This window comes from Fulmarus glacialis, unplaced genomic scaffold (assembly GCF_000690835.1).
Source record: "Fulmarus glacialis isolate BGI_N327 unplaced genomic scaffold, ASM69083v1 scaffold12097, whole genome shotgun sequence".
NCBI classification, from domain to species: domain Eukaryota; kingdom Metazoa; phylum Chordata; class Aves; order Procellariiformes; family Procellariidae; genus Fulmarus; species Fulmarus glacialis.
In genome coordinates, this window is record NW_009225141.1 from 32,183 (window position 1) to 52,377 (window position 20,195).

Consider the following 20,195-nt stretch of genomic DNA (forward strand, 5'->3'; position numbering starts at 1 on the left):
TCGGAAGACAATACTAGCACAGTCTCCCTCTCACCTCTCGCAGTCGTGACCATTGGCACAGGGTTCAGTGTCTGTTTGCCCTTGTTAGGCCATGAGATCACTTAGTAATGCATCCTTTTAACAATAACTAGCTTTGGTATTACTGTGTACCACTATCAGTTCAATTATGTGCATAATAAGGAAATGCTGTTCTTGCTGGTGAATGCAAAGCAAATTGTGAGATCCAGTGCAAAATTGGCAATGTTCGTGAATGAGAGTTGATGACTATATTATGTGGAGTTTGAGTAAAGCAATTTCTGGAAACACTGCTCTACTCATTTCAGAACAAAGAGTTCTGGTGTTGCTTTGGGCTGGCTTTCAATGGAATTGTAATTGAGAAAACAAGCGTTTACAAACAAACTCTTATATCCTGAAAACAACACACTAACAAAACTGTCCATGGTAATTCACAAACATGCCATTTGTACAACTACAATCCTCCTACATTTTTATAAACATTCGAATTTTCTTATGCTATCTTCTTGATGTTGATTAGAAAACTGAAATAGTTTTGAATAATTGCTGCTGTTTTTAAAATTGTTGCTAATTAAATATGCCCTGCTTTTTACTCAAAAGCTCTTGCTGATGTTACTCAGGGCATTTATAGTACAGCCAGAGATTGTCAAGAAACATTATCTATGTATGTTTTTTGTGTATAACATTCAGGGAACCTTCAGGTGGTGTTGCTTAACAGGTCTTTATTCGCAAGTCCAGGCTTAGTACAAGTTTGCCTAGGCTTTTTCTGGAGTAGATCTGATAACAACGTAGTTCTGAAGTTGTCTTTATGGCAATCCAAAATGGAAGGTTAATTGCAGAAATCTGGCTTTTACATGGTGCATGTGAATGACAGTGAAAAGTGCTTATATTTATAATCAGCTTTTTGTTAGATGTCCATCCCAATTTGTCATCTTTAGCTATATCTCACAGAAGAAATAAATAGGAGATGTGTATATATTCAACAAAGAGAACATTCCCAGCTCCTTTTATACTGTCTGGTGCTATCCTTGTGCATATCCTTGTGTATGATCTGTGCTGAATTCCAGCATCCTGGTCTTACTTATACTTCTTTTGTCCATTGAAAAATGTGAGACTTGCATTTTAAGTCAGTGGATGATTTCTCTTTGTAACTTTTATTTATTTATTTAACTTCCGTAAGTTACAGTTTTAAGTTGGATGTTAACAGTGCAGTCAGAAATGCTCTGCATACTCTTAATGGTGGCATTACATGTTCCTAGGCAAGGGGAGAGGATAATGGAGTATTGAAGAAACACGCTTTCAGGCAAGAGCACAGTTAAAAACTGGGATGTTATTAGCACGAACAAGTATAAAACAAGCCCAGGAGATTGATGCTACATAGAAGTATCTGATGAAACATCAACTGGCTTTACTTCTTAGTGTAAATTACCCACGATCTGGCTGCAACATGATGTAATGTTTTGACTGCTTTGACATATTTGAAATGGGTATAAAGAAACAGAATATTTGATCTGTTTAAGATCAGAGTACAGAGGCTGACTGAACTGCAGAACTCACACGGTATGAATGCATGAGATGATGATAATGTTTAATTGTTACTTGCCTAGTGGACTTGAATATTATGTGTTTAACTGCTGATGTTTTTGACAGGGCAAAAAAGATGTTGCGCAAATTTTCAACAACATTCTCAGAAGGCAAATTGGTACAAGAACTCCCACAGTTGAATACATCTGCACTCAACAGAATATATTGTTCATGCTATTAAAAGGGTATGTACACTGTGAAGCGTAAATATGCTTTTACATGAAGTAAGAAGTTTTTAAATTCATGGAGAAGCAGTGAGTTCTGAAATGTTTTTTCTTCCTTTGCAGTATGCTTGATATTTTTGTTTTGTTTTTTGTCTTGGGGTCTGTAATTCCCTTAAGTAAAGGAAAATCTGAGTAATAAAACACCAAAAATACACTTTGGTTGAAATATGACTGAAAATTGAGAACTGTTAGTAACCTAAAATATTCTTACTGGGGTAGTGCAGACATTTTCCTTGCAGAATACCATTTGATCCTATTTAAACTATTTCCTTGTGAACTTACTCCTTCATCAAGAGTTAAAGGCTGTTTTTTTTCCTTTAACCACTGTCATTTCCAGTTTTCTGTCCTATCCTCTGGTCTTAGTTTGGTCTTAAACTTTTTATTCATAGTGATTTATATTCCTGTAGTGACACAAATGCACCAACTCAAACTTGACCAAGCAAAGAATGATTTGGGGCATATGATGCATGCCAGATGGCTGGTTCTTCCTCTATGATTGTATTATCTGGTGTGCTGGATACTGGAGAATCATGCCATACTGAGTACATAGTTGCACATGTAGAGCTTTGGATCTCAAACATGAAAGCAGAAAGGTGTTATTAACATTTTCATGTTAAAATAAGATTTATAAAAAAAATTGACAATGTGCTCTCTCCATTTAAAAAGAATTGCTTACGTTTCTAATAACATTAATTAAGAAAATTCTGAAAATTACAATTTCAGTGTGTTATTTTGGGATAGAAAAGTTCTTTGAATATTAATAAAACCATTTTAAAAATGCAGCTATTTCAAGTACTAGTTTTATAATTTGTGTTAAAGCTGCTGGGTAAGCTTACTGCAGTTGGTGGGTACTTATTCCATACTTATTCCACCTACTGGGATAGCTAGAGGAAGTACGAAAAGGCCATGCTTCTCAGTGAGGTACTTGCTTGTATTATGTTGGTAGCACTGAGATGTGAGGATAATCAAGTATATTTTTAACATTTAAACAGGCAGCTTTATTGTGTTTTTCCTTTTCCCTCCTCCTAGTTCGTAGTAGCAATTAGAGGTGCTGACTAACCTGCCGCGTACATGGCGTATTAGGCTATTTTATTGTAACATCTCTAAGTTTACCTAATCTTGGCCATTTGTGTGAGCCACTGAAAAATGGATCATACAAGAAACTTCCTCTGTGGAGAAAGCAGGAGTTTTACATCTTTTAGTTTTGTGCTGTCTCCAAAGGTTTCGCACCAGGAGCAATATGGAGTATTTGCTTCAATTTGTACGAATGCAAGATGTACACTTGTCTGCCAGAAGTGCTTTGTTGTTTTGGTTTTTTTTCCCCCCTGCATTACAGCCCTGATTTTGGGGGGAAGTGAGATTTAAATGTTAGAGGGACAAAAGGATTATTAATTGTGGCATAACACAAAAGAAAATATTGATTCAGTACTTCTTCAAAATAATTTACAAAAGAAGGCAAAGACATTTGAAGTGTGGAGAGATGAAGCTACATTCTCAGCATGCTCTCATTGATATGTGACTGAATAAGGGCTGTAACACATTCGTCCTAATTTTTAGTCTGTGTTGGTACTCTTCAGAGAGCATTATTCTGACAGGGATTGTTGAAACATGTATTCATAAGTCAGGATATTTGAAATGGGCATGTAGTTAGCTTTAATGACTTAAATGTTACATCTGGTATCCAACTGAGTAAAATTTATGTAAATTTAAACTATGGGGTGAGTTGCAAAAAGTTCAGTAGATTTCAAATCTCCATGACAGGTTAAATGGGAAAGTATTGCGGGATTTAACATGAAAATTAATTAATAAGAAAATGTTTTTGTATGGAAATATAGTTAGCGCTTAATATGCACAATGATACTTTGCTCCTGAATTACTTTGGTGAATTTAAATTAGCTTCCAGTGGTATAGGACGAAGGATTCTTTAGGTGGGAGGCAGGAAGGTGTATAAGAAGCCTTGACTGCTCCAGAACCAGGTGGGGAAAACAGACGTAACTTCTGTAGACTGGGATAGCTTATATTGCAATATGCTGAGAGGAGTTCTTGCTTCGGAAAGGCAGTCCCGTCTTCTTCCAGGGTCCTACAGTTAGCCTGCTTGGGAAAACAAGGAGCTAGTAGCAGGTACGAAGGTGTATTTCTATCAAATGGGTCTTAAACACACTGTTGTGAGATTTTGGCAGCTGCTGTTGGCATATGCTAAAATCAGCTGAGAGAACCCTGTAGTATTTGAGCAAGAAAGCCTGCCAAGGAAGCGTAGCGACAATTTCTAAATGAAGCCATCAGGGATGGCTTCATCACTTCCATCAAATCCGTGATGGACATGTTCCGGAGGTCTCTTGTGAGGCGGTGCGGATACTTTGCTAGAGGCAATAAAGACTCAGGCGCAGAAAAGGTGTTCAATATTGTCCTTACAATCCGAGGACACTGTTGCCAGCATTTCAAGCTTGAAGCCCATGATGTGTAGAGTAGTGATGCTGAAAAATGGTTTAATGAAAGAGGAGACATGAATTTGTGTCCAGTATTATTAACCCTTCGTGCTCATCGTATGGATAGTTTTATGTAAATTGCCGTCATGTTTAAGCAAACAGCTTTCAAGACAGAAATCACTTACTGCTTTTCCAGATGTCTGCAATCCCACCAATATGAAAAAAGAAAACGGATTTTGAGTGTGAAGAAAATATTTGTATTTAGTCTTGTTTCTCAGTTTGTGAAAGTCATTTGTATTGGCTATAACTTGGTATTTAACTGGCAATGATTTCAGTAATATTTCGTAGAAGTACTTAAAAGTGGAGTTTAATGCAGAAATAAGTAATTTTTTAAATTTTTGCTTACTTGATAGCACTGAAAATCGTAATTAGTAGTGTGGTGCTGCAATGCTAACTTGTGAAAGTATTTATAAAGAATTGTGGTTTTTTTTTTTTTTTAATAGGTACGAATCTCCAGAAATTGCTCTAAATTGTGGAATAATGCTTAGAGAATGCATCAGGCATGAACCACTTGCGAAAATAATCTTGTGGTCAGAACAATTCTATGATTTCTTCAGATATGTGGAAATGTCAACATTTGACATTGCTTCGGATGCATTCGCCACATTCAAGGTAATTTACATACAACATTTGAGTTATTATTTCTGTAGTTCTCCGCTGTGTGAACCCAGATGTTGCGTGTTACATTCCTGGACAAAACAAGCCTAGGGAGAAGGAAAAAAAAATAGGTGTGATGCAAATGGGTAAGCTGGATGCTGTTCTTCCTTGTTTCTCAGAGTGCAAGACGTTCCTTTAAATATATATACTATGTTCCTGATAACTGTTATTCCAGAAAGCAAGATTTAAACTATCATGCGTTAGCTGAATATATGTGTAGTTCCATGCCAGGGGCTTTTAAATCTGTGTCTTTAGCTCCTCAAGTGAGCAAACTTCTCTTCATTCTGTTACGAACCTGAGTATATTTGATGCTGATGCTTTGTCTGGGGAATTTTTTTTTTTTGTCCTAAAACAACCAGTTATGGGACTATAAGCATAGTATTGGTCAGTATTAAATAGTGGGTCTTAACCTTGGTTATATATAGTTCTGTGCAGAGCGTAGCCTTGATCCATAAATGGCATTCTTCAGTGATAATTCCACAGGCTATTTACCTGTGTGAATTAACATAACACATAGCAGACCTTTCCTAAGCGATGCCAAGATCCTTAGCAATGTCCAGGTAACTGCATACATGTCCTAAATTTCTTCGTTTAATGAAATAGCAAAATTTTCTATTGGTTGTTTTATGTGTACTCACTGTTTAATGAGAATGTATCTGTGCTGTTTAAATATTTTAGTGAAAATATTGGTTTTGTGCTCTTTTACAGGATTTGCTTACAAGACACAAGTTGCTAAGTGCAGAATTTTTGGAACAACATTATGATAGGGTGAGCAGATACGTTTTAATATTCAGAATTTTCTAGTGCTGTGTATCTTATTTCAAGAAATCAGTACTTTTATTCCTTGTTTAGCTTCATTTTTTGAAATTTACATACAATATTAAACCAATTGAACTTACAGCAATTTCTGCCAAGCAGTAAAATTAAGATCAAGACCTTATTGTTGAATGTAGAAAGGTGTAAAAACAAGAGAAGGCAGCAGAAATCTAGTTCTGTGAAAACTAGATCTGATTTTTCCACTAGAGGGAACCCTTTCCTTGTCTTTTTCTTTTGTCTGTATTAACTCATAACATCCAAAGAATACAAGATAGCCCTCCTCCGTCTGCTGGGGACTCCTGAAATTAATGGACAGTGTTCAGGAACTGAACTATTATACCAGGAACTATTACAGTTTAAGAACTAATGAGATAACTACTTCCACCACATTGCAATTTAAACATTAAAGGCTCCTAAAAGAGTAAATAAATTTTTTTTAAAGCATATACAGTGTTTAAACAGTAGTCACTTACAGGAACCTACTGAGATTTCAGATTTTGTTTACATTTTTGTTATGGATTTGCATCTCCTTCAGTTGTTATAATCATTTGGAAGAAGAGTGCATATGACACTTGGAAAGATCCTAACCCTTCCCTTTATTCTGTGTTTAGTTCTTCAGTGAATATGAGAAGTTACTTCATTCGGAAAATTATGTGACAAAGAGACAGTCACTTAAGGTAAGGCAATTTTATTTTCTTCTTAAATGCAACGTTAGAGAATTCCTTTAATTTCAAGGTGGGTTGACTTTAATTGAAATGGCTTCAGTAACTGCCTTGGATAATGTTTATTTTAATTTTTCATATGTTTTAATTCTTGGGATCAGCTAGTTTTCTTTAATCCAGTCCTTCCATTATTTGGTGTCCAGCACACACCAAGTCATTTCTCTCCCTATGCAGAAATGGCTATATGCAAGTATGTTTATTTTTGTTGGGTTTTTTCCTTCAACAAATCTGGACACATTCAAATAATTTAATAAAGATTCACATGGTGTGACTAGAGCCATGCTAATCTTACATTCAAGTAGGTCAGAAATAGTGAATATAAATATAATACATAACTTGTATCAAGGGTGGTACTTGCAGGGAATATCCTTTTACTCCCTTCTGGACAAAGAAGGTAGCAAAAGAAGTGTAAATATTTCTCATTTGAAGTACTGACTCTTTTTTTGTTTGTTTTGTTTTTTGAAACCACATTCTTATTGGTGATGTATAGCTGCTGTATAAATGGGAAAAAAAAAAAGAAATCATGGGGAAAAAAGAATGAAAAAGACTCTTACTTCAATTCCAGTTCATAACAAGGGGGGAGCAAAAGGTGATTTTTTCACTTTTTGAGAAAAAGGAGAAACTGCATTATCAAAATAAGAGGAAAATGCACCCTGCACTTAGAAATTCAGGGCATTTGAGTTCTGTTGTTACTGTATTTACAGACTGGTGTCAACTACTCAGTGTGTTTGAAAGCACTTACGAAAAAGTTGGTTCTTATGTCCAATGTCAGTCATTTTTTTCATTTGGGCTTGTTTTCCACTTTTAGCTTCTTGGTGAATTGTTATTGGACAGACACAACTTCACAATTATGACGAAATACATCAGTAAACCTGAAAATCTCAAACTAATGATGAACCTTCTACGAGACAAGAGTCGTAACATTCAGTTTGAGGCCTTTCATGTGTTTAAGGTATGTTTAAAAAAACCCACAATAAAACAAACAACAAAAGAACCCTACCAGAAGTTGTTTAGTTGAGTAAACTCCTTAGCTGAGCCTAAATGGGGCTTATCTTAATGTCTGCTAAGTGGTTAAATAAAGAGAGAGCTAATATTTGTCTTTATTATGATCCATCTTTACCAATAGCTATTTTTGTATCTTTTGAAAATTGTTTAGAAACCACTTAGGGACTTTCATGTGATTGTCAGTGTAATCTCTCTCAGAAAATTTTGGAATTAAGAAAGATGAAGTGCAGTAAGATAAGGAGGAATGCATGATTTCATGTGAAATCATGAAGCATCTTGGAGTTCAAAAGTGTTTTCATCATGCTGCGTGATCTGTGAAGGATAGCAGTATTTTAGTAAAAGTCACCTAAATTTCAGAGCCTGAATTGTAATTTGCACATTATAACAGATACCTTCTAACTTTGCAGCAGCCAAGCAAATAACTAAGAGCTTGAAGATATAATTTGAGGTACAAAAGTTTTCAGTGAACTTTAAGATACTCATCTGATGCTGTATATAATATGAAACCATGCATTTGCTACAGAATTTAACCGTGAGGTGTCTTCAGCGGTTTCTGCAGATGATGTTTTGGCTGATCACCTCCCACAAATTTAGTTTACTTTGGTAGTGGTGTTCAGCTTCTATTCTAATTAAAAAAATGAAGTAATTTTACTTTAAAACTTGCATTTACTCCATTATTTTTTCTGTAGAGATACTGGAATACGGAATAATTAAAACATCGTTTTAAGTTATTGTCATCACTGTTTTGTTGGTTAGGTTTGTTTTTTAACGTGGCCTTCTGTTTCCTACTGTTATGCTAAATACCTTTTATTTTCTCACAGGTGTTTGTAGCCAATCCTAACAAGACACAGCCTATATTAGACATCCTTCTAAAGAACCAGACCAAACTTATTGAGTTCCTCAGCAAGTTTCAGAATGACAGGACCGAGGATGAACAATTTAATGATGAGAAGACCTATTTAGTTAAACAGATCAGGGATTTGAAGAGACCAGCACAGCAAGAAGCTTAATCTCCAGTAAACCCTTAAAATATTAAACCCAAATTCAGCATTTGCTGTTAGATATTCAGCATCAGGCACTCTTATCGATTCATGAGGAACATTACTGCTAATCTGCTGTTCAGTGAACGGTTTTTGTTTTTCTCTTTTCTTTTTTAGTCCAAGTTGAAAAACATAGCTGCTGCTTTCTTGCACAATGTGGACTTTCTTGATATTTGTGTCATTTCAGAATTCAAAGACACTGCTTGTTTTAGGAGTCCTGAAAAGAAAGATTCTAGGTTCGTGAAAGCAAACATATAGATACTAGTTTGGTTTAGGAGAGAAGGTATTAATGTAGTTAAGTAACAGGTTGCATGCTTGCAAATCTGAATAAATCTGTATGTTTGCACTTACCTTGTTTGAGATATGAGCACAATGTGACCTGTGCATACCTGGCACCATAGTATAAGATTATATGCCTTGATTTAAAAAAAAAAAAAATGTGCAGTGCTTTATTTGTAATCAAAGGGGAAATGTATCTAAGATGTGAGCTTATTGGGATAAACAGTTGTCTTGCAATTAAACTGATACTGAAACTTAGCAACTTTTAAAAGAGTGAAATCTCAAGGTTCATAAGGAAAATGTATATATGCCTTTCACTGCTTTATAGAATTTTTTTTTTTGACATGATTTGATTTTTCTGAGAATTGACTTGTAAACTTGGAAATATGTTCTAAGGGTTTTTGTTAATTTTACTTTGAAGATATTTTAGACAGTAGACCTAGCAGTGACATTTTGCATTTCATTTCAACAATGCTTGCTGGATTCTTTTGTATATAACTCCTAGGCTGCTCATTTCTTTAAAATATGATTTAATTTGTACAGCAGAGGAATGTTATTGTATTAGTCTGTAACTATTACCTAATATTGAGTTTTGCAAAATGAATGCTCATATGTAATTGAATACTTCAGATCACATGGAAATGCTGATTTAACAATCTTAAGTACTGCAGCATTAAAAGGAAAAAAAACCCAAACAAATCCTTTGTATTCACTTACGTAATGGGGTGCCATCAATTAGGGTAGGCTGAAAGAGAGAACTGGAACCCTTTGTACTACATTCTTACTGGATAATATTGGCCTTATTCCATTAAACTAGCATTGTGCTCACCAGCTCTGCAAATGGCAAAGATTATGCTAAATTAATATCGATTCCTCTTAATTCTGGGGAGCCTGCAGTGCGTCATTTCTTTCTTACAGTAAATAACTCAGTACAGTAGTTGTGAAAGTGAATGATTTAATTCCCTCCAACTTCAAGAAACAATTTCATAGATGCCCTAGGGTAACAAAATTATTTTATTTTGTTGATTTTGTTCTTTAATGCTGCAAATTATCAGTATTTATAAAAACAAAAAACCCAACTGATTTTGCACCATGTTTTTGTTACTGTGACCATAAAGAAGGAATCTACTAAGTATAGCTAAATGATGTTATTAAAATTGTATCTATCCATCATATAATAACGCTAAGATCACAACCAAGCAAACTTACGGATTGGAGTCTGAAAGTTGAAATTCTGCATGGCTGAATCTGATTGAGAATGCTATAGAAAATGTTTGTTGCTTCCTGTCCTCTTCTTAATTAAAATATTGCGCAATCAGCAAGATGAAACTCCTAAGTGACGTTTAAGCTGATTTGAAAGCCTTCACAAGGGAAGTCAGATAGCTCCAGAAAATTGAGTGTTTTCACTCAGTTGTTTAAAATTGCTCTTAACGTCGTAATTGGTCTTTTAAAGATTCTCAATGTGTCCTTTGCAAACCGATTCATTTTGCCTACAGAAAAGAAAATAGCTTACTCTTACTGAAGATCACTTACACAAGCAGGCAGAATTGGCCATGAGGTGGTATTATAGTTCAGTACTAACAGTCTATTATATTTTGGTTTATCATAGCTGAACGGAGGAAAACATTATTTGCCAAGTTACTCACCATAACATATAAGGCTTCCTCTTTAGAAAAATGTAGACGTGCTGAAGATTTATATATGTAAAGAAGTGAAAACATTTGGACTGGGATAGAGGTTACTCTATATTAGGCCTTGGAAACAATGGCTATGGTGACTTTTTTAATATGTGGAAACATTTGAATGTTGGCTTTTGAAAAGAAGTTGTATTTAAATTAAAGCTCATTTGACGTGCTCTTCATATTAAAAAACTATTGTTCTGGAAGTGGTTTCTTATCTGCTTGAAGGCTTAAGGGTATTACTAAACGTTATTTAAATGTGAGCGGTTTTTGGTTTTGCTTTTTTTTTTTTTTTTTTTTTTTAAAAAAAAAATAAGAGATGTATACAATTGTAATTCTACTTCCGTGGTAGTATTTCATTTCTCCTGAGGAAAATGCGTTTCTTATCCAAAAAATCTGGCTGGCCCCATAATTTAAATTGAAATAAAATTTTGAAGAAAAACCTGTGTTCTTTACTGTGTTACTGAAGAGGATGCGTTTCTTATGGATGTGTATCTGTTCTCCTTTATTGCCTTAGAGGGGTTCAGCTTTGTCCCTTTTAAATGTGAAATAATTTTAAATCATGAAAAACTCTGGCTTGCAAAAGCATTTTTAAGCAATTAAGACAAAGTGCTGTATTAGAGATGTAATCAATTTAAATTAATTGTTGGTAGTGTCTGTTGCCTATTTGTAGCATTATTTGCTGATTCTGTTCCTTTTTTGCATGACCAAGGGCAAAAAGAGGAGATGCTATTTCCTGCGTCACATCTAGAGACAGGACCTGATAGGATGAAGTGGAAGTGAATCCTCGATAATTTTTGGGCCTTCCCTTGTCTCTAAATTTCAGGAGCCAAAAGTGTGTGCAGGTGGTAACTCTTTCCTTAAGACATCCTGTGGTCTCTTTGCCTTTGAAGCTGTCTGCCTCTGTCTGTCACAGGTAACACCCCAAGTTATGCAGGGTGGCAAATGTCAAGAGTGTGTGTTACGTTAAACCCCAACACATTCAGGAGTTTTTGATGCAGATTCTTCAGATGGTTTTGTTTAGCAAAATTACTGAAAAATCTGATTTCCTGCCAGGAACATACTTACCTTGCAGACAAAAATATTTGGTCTTTTATAGCCCCCACTAAAGGCTACGCCTGTTTCAGCCTTTATATAAAATGTCAGTATTTTTCTTCCTCACTGACAGTAAGATCACAGGTTATAAGGGAAAGGAATAATTTATACTTGTAATCAAACAAATTGCAAATTTTAATTAAAAGAAAAAAAAGTTGGGTACTTGACTGTGTGTTTGGATGAAACAGCCCCAGCGGGAGGAGGCATGGGAAATGCAAGGAGATGTTGCACTGCCGCCTTAAAATCTGTTTTCCCCACAGAGCTGATCAGCAGGACCTGCCTTACGAGCTGCCATCTCTAGGAACCGCGTAAAAGTTGCCCTCGGAGCCCATGGGAGCAGGTCATGGACAAAGCTGCTTTCAGTAAGTTTGCTTCTGTTTGTGGCCTGCCAAGTCTTTCCTAGCAGGCAACTTCATCAGTTTTCCTTTTGCTGCTACCCTTCCCCGCCCTCCCCTCCCCCCCCGCCTTTATTCTAGACCTTTGCTGGCTGCTTTATTGAATAATTTTCCGGTCTGTATTGCTTTCCCTTATGTGGCTGTTTGCTTGAGCTGGTGCTATCTCGTTGGGTGCAGTACCTTTATTTTCTGTCATCGTTTTGGTTATTTCTCATGATGTATCTGTACTCCTTCCTCCAAAGGTTTTGGCCTTTGTAAGGCTTTTTAAAGTGCTGTTTCTTTTAGCTTTTCAGCATATTGTAATTCAAGTTGATGGTTAGTATCATAATGAGCTAAAAATAACCCTGTTCTTTTGCATGTTACCTCTTTAAATCAGTGTTCAACTTAATCTGAGCACATTGAACTTGTGAAGAGTTGTTTTCAGTGTATGTAATCCGTATTTACAAGTGTACCTGGGTAGATCCAGTTTAAATCCCATGTGACTGGAGGCAGGTCAAAATATCAAAAAAATCAAAATATGGAAAGAAGTTAAAAGGAGGCAGAAGAGGGACACTTTGATATATTGCATTCCTTGAAGGAAATTGGCTATTTCATGAGAGAAAAGACCTGTTCTGCTTCGTATTTAAAGGTATCTGTTGACTCACCTCTGTTTAAAACACCACCACAAAACCCTGAGTTATACAGCCAACATATAATTAGATTTTTGGTAAGTGTGTTGTATTCACAACAAAATATAAAGGCAAGCTCTTTTTTAGAGGGCTCATGCTGGAAATTCTGGATTCCACAACAAAAGTAAGGGTATTTTGTTTTCTTGCTCAGAAATGCCCTGGCCAGAACTGGCTTTCTGACACTTTTCTCTAAAGGGACCCTTCATGCTAAAGGTTTCCTCACCATCTATCAGGAGAGTTTTCCAGCTGTGTGTGGTGGGGCTGGAGGTGACACTAGCCGAATTGCCTTATGTGTGCCTAATAATGGTAACACTAAAGGATTGATCAAGAGGGCATGTTTGGAGTGAAGGAAGATAAACAATGTGCTGTAAAATAAAGATACACTTTCAATGTGTTTTAAGGGGGGTGGATCTGTTTGGAAGAAACAAGTGATAAATATATATGCTGCTTTTTACACCTATTGGAACAGCTATGTATGTACTATTTAAGATAGATGATTACGACTGGAGTTGTCTGCTCTCCTTGCCTAAAATTAAATCAACAGTAGGTGTTTTTCCATTTCTTCTCCAGCAAATTCCTGGTCCTGAGCTGTCATGGAGGATCCCGTTACAGTTCTTTTTTCTTCCTCTTGTGGCAGCCTTTGGGAATGCCTCGCATCCCACCATGAAGAAACTCAGGGTGATAAAAATGTGAGTGTTGCTTAACAAGGTTCTACTATTAAACTATTGATGTTGAACTGAATTTAATATTGCTTAGTGTTATTTAGAGACTTGCGGGAGAGGATTAGGTTTGCATTTAATTAGCGCAAAAAAACAAGAATAGGAGCTGTATAGATTTTTAGGGCTGTTTTGGAAAGTTTAAGAATCTTGTGTATTCTAACAATAAATAAGCCTTCGTAACTATAATTTGGGGCATCTAAATAAGGCATGCGGTACACATAGTACAGTGTTTAAACAACTGAGGTGTGAGCAAGCCAAGTTTTTGGCCTCAGCTCTTTAACAGCCTCTACAGATTGTACGGCATTAGAAGAAAATGTGTCACTAAGAGAAATCAGACTGTATTGCAGGCTTCTAGGCATCTAGACAGGTTGAGAAATACAGTCTGGAGAGGCTAAAAGGTGCAAAGGTTCACCTGCCTGTAAAACTTAGCTTGCAGCAGCTGAATTTCCTGATCTTTTTCCATCTCTGGAATTACAGAGTGCTGGGTCATGCCAGCTAATATCCAATTACATGAAAACAGCATTTAAGGATTTACAATAATACTACCTTTTTGCATAAAGCGTGTTTGCCCTAGAAATTGTTTCTTAAAGAAGTAGGAGAACAATCTCACAAACAAAACCAGTGTATTGGCAGAGCTAAGTTTTTGTAATGTTTCTTCAGGCTATTAGAACAGTAGGGAAATCCTTTAGGATTAACTTTGTGATGGTGCACATGCTTCATGTTTGAGGAGCCCTTACAAAACACAGACATGCTGATTAGGGTTGAATCTTAGTTGTAAATCATATCAGAGCAATGTTCTGGAAAGAAAAAAGAACAGTTAAAGCTAACGTAGCAGGAACAGTTACAAACCTACAGAGAAGCGTAAGATGAGTTCATTGGAGGTTGTGAATAGCTTGTAAATATCTGTTATTTAATTTAAAAGATGAAATGGTTTGCCATACTAGGTTGTAGGCCATCCGAGTGCAATATATGTAACGTGGTACACACTATACAGACAGGATTGGAATTTTGGCTTCAGTTTATCTAATGTAAGAAACAGATACTTTACAAAGAACAAAGAGTGAAAGAGCCATGATGGACAGTGGCTGAAAGTATTCTTGCTTCTTGGTGTTATTTGGGAAGCTGCAGCCCAGCTCTCCAATTTCTAATGCCAGTCTTCCCTTTTCTTGGGTATTCACCCAGTTTGGGTGAAACCTGCAGGTGGAAAGGGAGAGGCATGGTGACAAAAACAAAATTATTAAAATATCAGGGAAAAGCACATGTCTCATTCCTTACTGCTACTTTACAATTTTAAAATGTTTCCATTTTGTATCTTTGATATGAGAACAAACTGAAAGTTAGCATCGGGTAATTCAAACTTTTGTAGAGAAATGTTTAAAAGAGCATTAAGTTGTGAGTTCATTTCTTTTAGCTGAATGTTTCTTCTGAGCTATGTTTTTTCTTTTAGCCTTGACTGGTGTAAATTAAATTTCCTTTGACTACACATTGTACTTTTGGTAATTAGTAACACATGAGAGTCGTGCATAGGTGGTGTTATAGTTTGTAGTGTGCTTTGGTATAAGGTTCGTATGGGAAAAAGCAAGTAGGCTAAATTAATAAGTACAGTCACAGTTTTAGACATCCCAGTTCCAAAAAGAAAGTCCTCCTTATTTTACTAATAAAGATGTGCAAAACCTAGGAATTGCTAGTAATTGTATTGATATTTATGTTGGCTAATGCTTCTTCACAATGAGCAGTAAACCGCAATCTAGTTTTGAAAAACAGCTGCTAGGCAGGTAATACCCAAGGTGAAATATTATTGTGTGGCTTGTGGTTTCAGCTCGTTTCCACCAGCTGTATAGGCTCTGCTGCCAGCTCCTGGGCCGGAGAGAGTTGGCACTGCTGCCAGTACAGCTGCCCCTTGCTGTGGAGTCAGCTTTCTGCAGTCTCCTGGCTGACCTGGCTGTGCCTCATCCCACAGAATTCTTCCCCATTAGATAAAAACCTCCAGGAAAAAGAACATGGAGCAAGATAAGGTGGTGAAGTAAAGGGCCAGAAAAGACCCAGTTTTGCAGCTGAGCTGTCAGCATTCTCGTAACACAGCACTGCAGTGTGAACAGCAGTTTTGTGTTACCTGTCTTTGTCTCAGATAACCATGTTTAGTCAGCCACATGAGCTGAACTGTTTCTGGTCTGGGGATATGATGGTTTGTAAATCTTCTTTATCTCTTCTGGTGCTCCCACTCCTTGCTTCTGAACTTCCAAGTCCATGAAGGATATTTTCTGCAGCTCTGTTTTCTTTTAGTTAATCCCTCTCTTACCAAGTCTGATTCTTCACTTACAAAATCCCAATCCTCTTGGCAAATCACTTCTTTCCACTCTTGCCTTTCTCTTCCAGTTCCTGCTGTTTGTCTTTTCAGTCCTTTTTCCAAGGCGCTCTTTTGGGTATTTTGGGAAATGTTCTGTAATTGCTGAATCTCATGAAAGAAGTGCAGTTATTTGTGTCTAATCATTTTTTCTCCAGTTGTAAAGAGTTTCACATCCAGTATCATTGCTGCAGGCAACGTGGTTTCCTATAGGCCACTATTTGTATATCTTTAGAAAATGGCGAGTAGGCAAAGCGAGACTAGATCATGAGTACAGCACGTACGGGGCTCACAGCACTGTCAGGCACATGAGTATTTTGACGGTGATGTGGAGAAGGTTGGGAGCAAATAGCATAGTTTGACCAGAGTGAATCTTACTAACGGTTGGGGTGCCACAGGTTTGGCATGGGGGTTGGTTGACCAGGTAATGTTAGGAAGCCAGGTGCTATCATCACCCACATACAGCTGTGTAGGGCACTAAATACCTGGAGTTGGTAACAGATCGGTAAAGCAGCCAGTGTTTCACCTCTGTTTTTAAAATGCTGCCCTGTTCATATAAACCCTTATATTTGGGTTTCTGGTGTCAGATGGCCTCTGTCAGTGAGTGAGCTTTTGCAATCTTTCCTGTCACTTCTGTGCTGTAGGTAGGTGGCTGGGACAGTCTCCTTCTGATCTCAAGCTAGCTGACAGGCTTTTATTACAGGTGAACCTTGCTCTCTAAACAGTCAAATGGTGTCTGTATCATCCTGTGACCAGACGGCAGTCTGCACTGAATCTTCTGAACTCAGCAGAGGAGATCAGATCTCTGATTTCCTGTTCTCTATTAGTCCTAAAAAAGACTGTTTCTGCTGCAGCAGTTTGATTTGCTGTGCCGCTATCAGAAGTGACAGGTTTAAGGACTAATCTATGCCCCTAGTGCCCAGGTTCAGACTGACCCTTGCAATTTGCATGCAAGGTAAATATCTCAACCAGACCCTGTTTCCCTCCACTGCTGTCTGTCTTACTCATTAGCACTCTCAGACAAGAAAAGGAAATTGCAAATCAAACAGCGTTTACATTGGTGCACCAAAGGGACAAATGAGCTCAAAACATTGTACAGACAACTGGCTTCATGGCCTGACATGAAGGCTGTTCTTAGAAGTGGCCTGCAGCCTTTCCTGGAGAGCACTGGGTGATAATACCCATGACACTGTTACTTGTTGCTTGAGTGAAACTGCTTTTTGTGCCAATGTTTCCACACCTCTCCAACCTTATCCTCTGCCACAGTTTAGAGCTGTTTGAAGGCTGCTGGAAATAATGCTGTCTGGAGCAATCTGCTGGAGTGAGGTCCTTCAGCCTGTACCTAAAAAATGTGGTCTGCTTCTGAGAGCTCTGCAATGTCTACAGGTTTACACTCACTGTACAGGGAGGTTTTGCTTTCTTTGGAGGGGAAAAAAAAAGTCCACAGATCAAGGGTCAAAAGTCCTGTGACAGCCAGGAGATGGTTTTAATTTGATTGTCCTTATCTTACAGTGTGGCCTTTAACTTCAGGAGGCAGAAGGTAAGTGAGAAGGTATCTCTACTCAGAGAGAGTACTGGCAGTTCTGATCTGAGGTTCTGCACACCTCAAAGAAAACTCCTGTGCCAAAGTGGGGATTTTCTGTCTGTTTTTGCCTCCACAGCAGCAGAGGGCACAGAAGCAGATCTGGGCCAGACACTGGTTGCTCCTGGTGACCTCGGTTTCAGGTTTTGAATCTGGCTTCCTTGATGTTTCTGTGCAGTGTGGCCTGATCCAGAGCCCACTGAAATGTAAAAGAAGATTACTGGTGGCTTAGGGGGCTTTATACCTGGCCTATGGGTCTAAAGGCATTCCTAAAAACTGAGGGGGCAGAAGAGGGCCTCCTTTTAGCCAAGTACAGGAGGTCAGGCGTTTTTGTTTATAATGCAAAAAGAAACAAATGAAAACTTCTCCTCCAGCTGTAGGAAAAACTTTTGCTCTATGAGCAAAGGACTGGAGGGAGTCTGCTTTCCTCTGGATTTGTTTCCAATTCATGTTCCCTCTGACAGGCTTACAGGTGGGAAGCAGCATGGAGGTGGCCACTGTGGCTCTACATGTGTGCATTGCCCAGTTTACTGGAGCCAAGCAGAGTTTGTGCCTCTGTGTGGGGTGAAGGCAGCCAGCAAGGGAAGTGGCGTGGGTAGGAGAAGACAGCTACAACTATGCCCAGTGTCAGTGTGGAGCTGCTGAGTGGCAGCAGCCGACAGGTATGTTACTCTGGAGTGGGAGTCGGGGTACGGGGGGTGAGGGAGCAGGGATGAGAGCTGAGAGAGGAAGGGGATGGGAGAGATGAGGATGCTTTCCTGAAGGATGGCTCAGGGCTGAAGGGGACTGGGGAGGAGGAGGTGGTTCCAGCAGGGAGGAAAGGACATGGAGATGGAAATGCTAGCTCAGAAGGCATCTGGGCATTACTGGGAAGTGCCTCCTCCCTCACTGGAAAACTTATGTCTGAGCCTGTGTCTTGCAGGTGGAGATCCCTGCATGGGGCTGCTGTAACCTTCTACCCCGCTCTGTAACTGGGGAGGATTATTGAACACCACCCCCTGCCCTGCACAGCAGGCTCCTGTGGCACTCGCAGCCATGGCTGTCAGAAATGAGGCAGTCACACAGGGCCATCTGAAAATCGTAGGCACAGCCCTTGCTTTGTCTGAGACTGGGCGCTCTGGCTGGACTGTCTCCAGCTGAAAGTATCCAAAATTGATGTGGATCCTCTGGGGCATTGCGCAGTTTAGTTAGTCCAAGTCAATTCAAAATGAAAGGCTGTGTTTCGATCCTCTTTACAAACCAATCTTTTAAAAATTTTTTTTGGCAGAAACAACCTTTTTCCCCTCATGGAAAATTTCTGTTTTCTCAGAAATGGAATTCTCGTTCGTAAGATCTCCCCTATGGAAAATTTCCAACCAGCTCCAATTCTGAAACTTGATGCCAGAAAACATCTAGCAGGCATTAGCAGAGGGTGACTTGGGGTGTAATGTATCGTTTAATCCTAACTAGGGCAACATAGCCACATGAATCTGAGAACAAAGCAGGCGCTCAGCATCCCTAACTCAACATGCAGTAGGCAATCCACCAAAAACACACATGCAGACCAGGGAAAAAGAGTTATAATCATTTTTCAGTTTTGAAAGCTGAGTTCTGCCTGAGAAAGAAACTGGCAAAGTGTCATCAGATGCGCCATATCTGCTTCCTCTTACTGACTTCCAAATCCAAAGTGTTTGCTTTAAAAATAACAAGATGAATTTTTTTTTTTTTTTTTTAGCAGATAGTTTTACCAACAACCAGTCTGAGAGAGAAAAAGGTTTCCTCCTCCTGTAAGAAGTATGGAGAGGAGAAAATTATCTGGCATATTTGCAGGCACAACAGACTTCAACACTTAAGTTGGTTCTGTTGATGCACAAGAAATAATAGTCTCTAGTCCTTCTCCCACAGCTCTGCTGCTGCTTTTCTACTCAAAAAAGAGACCAGCCAACTGAGAAAGTGCCATTCCCTTCAGCAGAAAAAGGACTTGGGATTCAAGCCTGTCTCAAAAGGTAACTTAAAGCCTATTCATGGAAGCAGTGCCCAATTTAGCACACATCCTGGAAAAAAAGCAGGCTTCTGGACGGGAGACATGGCTTGGCAGTGCAAGACAATATCATGTTGGGAAGGGAGAAGGAGGGAGGAAGGCAGGTGAAGTGCTTTAAGATGTGGTAATGCTTAAGTGTCCTTCCACAGTGTGTTGATGGGTCTCTTTTTGTTTTGGTGTGGACCGTATAGGCTCATCTTTTAGGGCTGAGCTCACAGGCTGTGATCAAGTGTCTCAAACTTGTGTCCCAAACACGGACTTTAGCTTATGTAAAGCCTATCCAGACACTGGAGTACTTTTCTAGCTTCAGTGTAAACTGCTGGCTTGCCTGCCTGCCTTTGATATGAACGGAGCAAAAGAAGTGGCTCTGGTTTGGGTTTGGGTACGTGGTGTCATGGGCCACCACTTGGTCTTTAGCAGCAGCCCAGCACTGCTACGTCAGCACAGCTTAGGGGCAGAACTTCTATTTTGAAACACACGTGGATGCAAGTCAGCTTAAAGCATTTCTTGGAGCCTGAGAACGCAGTTACTTCCCACTGCTGCTCACTGGAAGTCCCAATAGCACAGGAGATCTTACCGGAGGAACAAATTGATTATTCCTTTTCCTTAAGAGGGACTTCTTCCAGACACACCTAGAGAGACTGTCTACAGACTAAATTGCAATAAAGATCCAGCCACAGACCCAAGAATATAAATTATTGTCAAAGGCAATGAAAAGGTGTTTTGTTAATCACTAATTTCACTCCAGGTATCAAGGTCAAGTTTCCTTTGCCCAAGGATAGCTGTGAATTTTTGGAGGGCTTTTTTTTTAAAAAAAAAAGCTAAACCATTAGCAATTTAGAGATGTTATTTTTTTAAATATAAA

The 20,195-nt window shown here is 38.4% G+C and overlaps 1 protein-coding gene across 1 annotated transcript in view; it reads left to right on the forward strand.

The window, feature by feature from the left end:
• CAB39 (calcium binding protein 39) overlaps positions 1 to 9,101 on the forward strand; it is a 19,845-nt gene extending 10,744 nt beyond the window's left edge. Inside the window, exons 3-8 of the mRNA XM_009582387.1 lie at positions 1,666 to 1,784; positions 4,753 to 4,921; positions 5,675 to 5,734; positions 6,394 to 6,459; positions 7,313 to 7,456; positions 8,331 to 9,101. Coding sequence (XP_009580682.1) covers positions 1,666 to 1,784; positions 4,753 to 4,921; positions 5,675 to 5,734; positions 6,394 to 6,459; positions 7,313 to 7,456; positions 8,331 to 8,519 — 747 coding nt within the window. The 3' untranslated portion in view covers positions 8,520 to 9,101. The remainder of the gene's footprint in view (positions 1 to 1,665; positions 1,785 to 4,752; positions 4,922 to 5,674; positions 5,735 to 6,393; positions 6,460 to 7,312; positions 7,457 to 8,330) is intronic.
• The last annotated feature ends 11,094 nt before the right edge of the window (positions 9,102 to 20,195 follow it).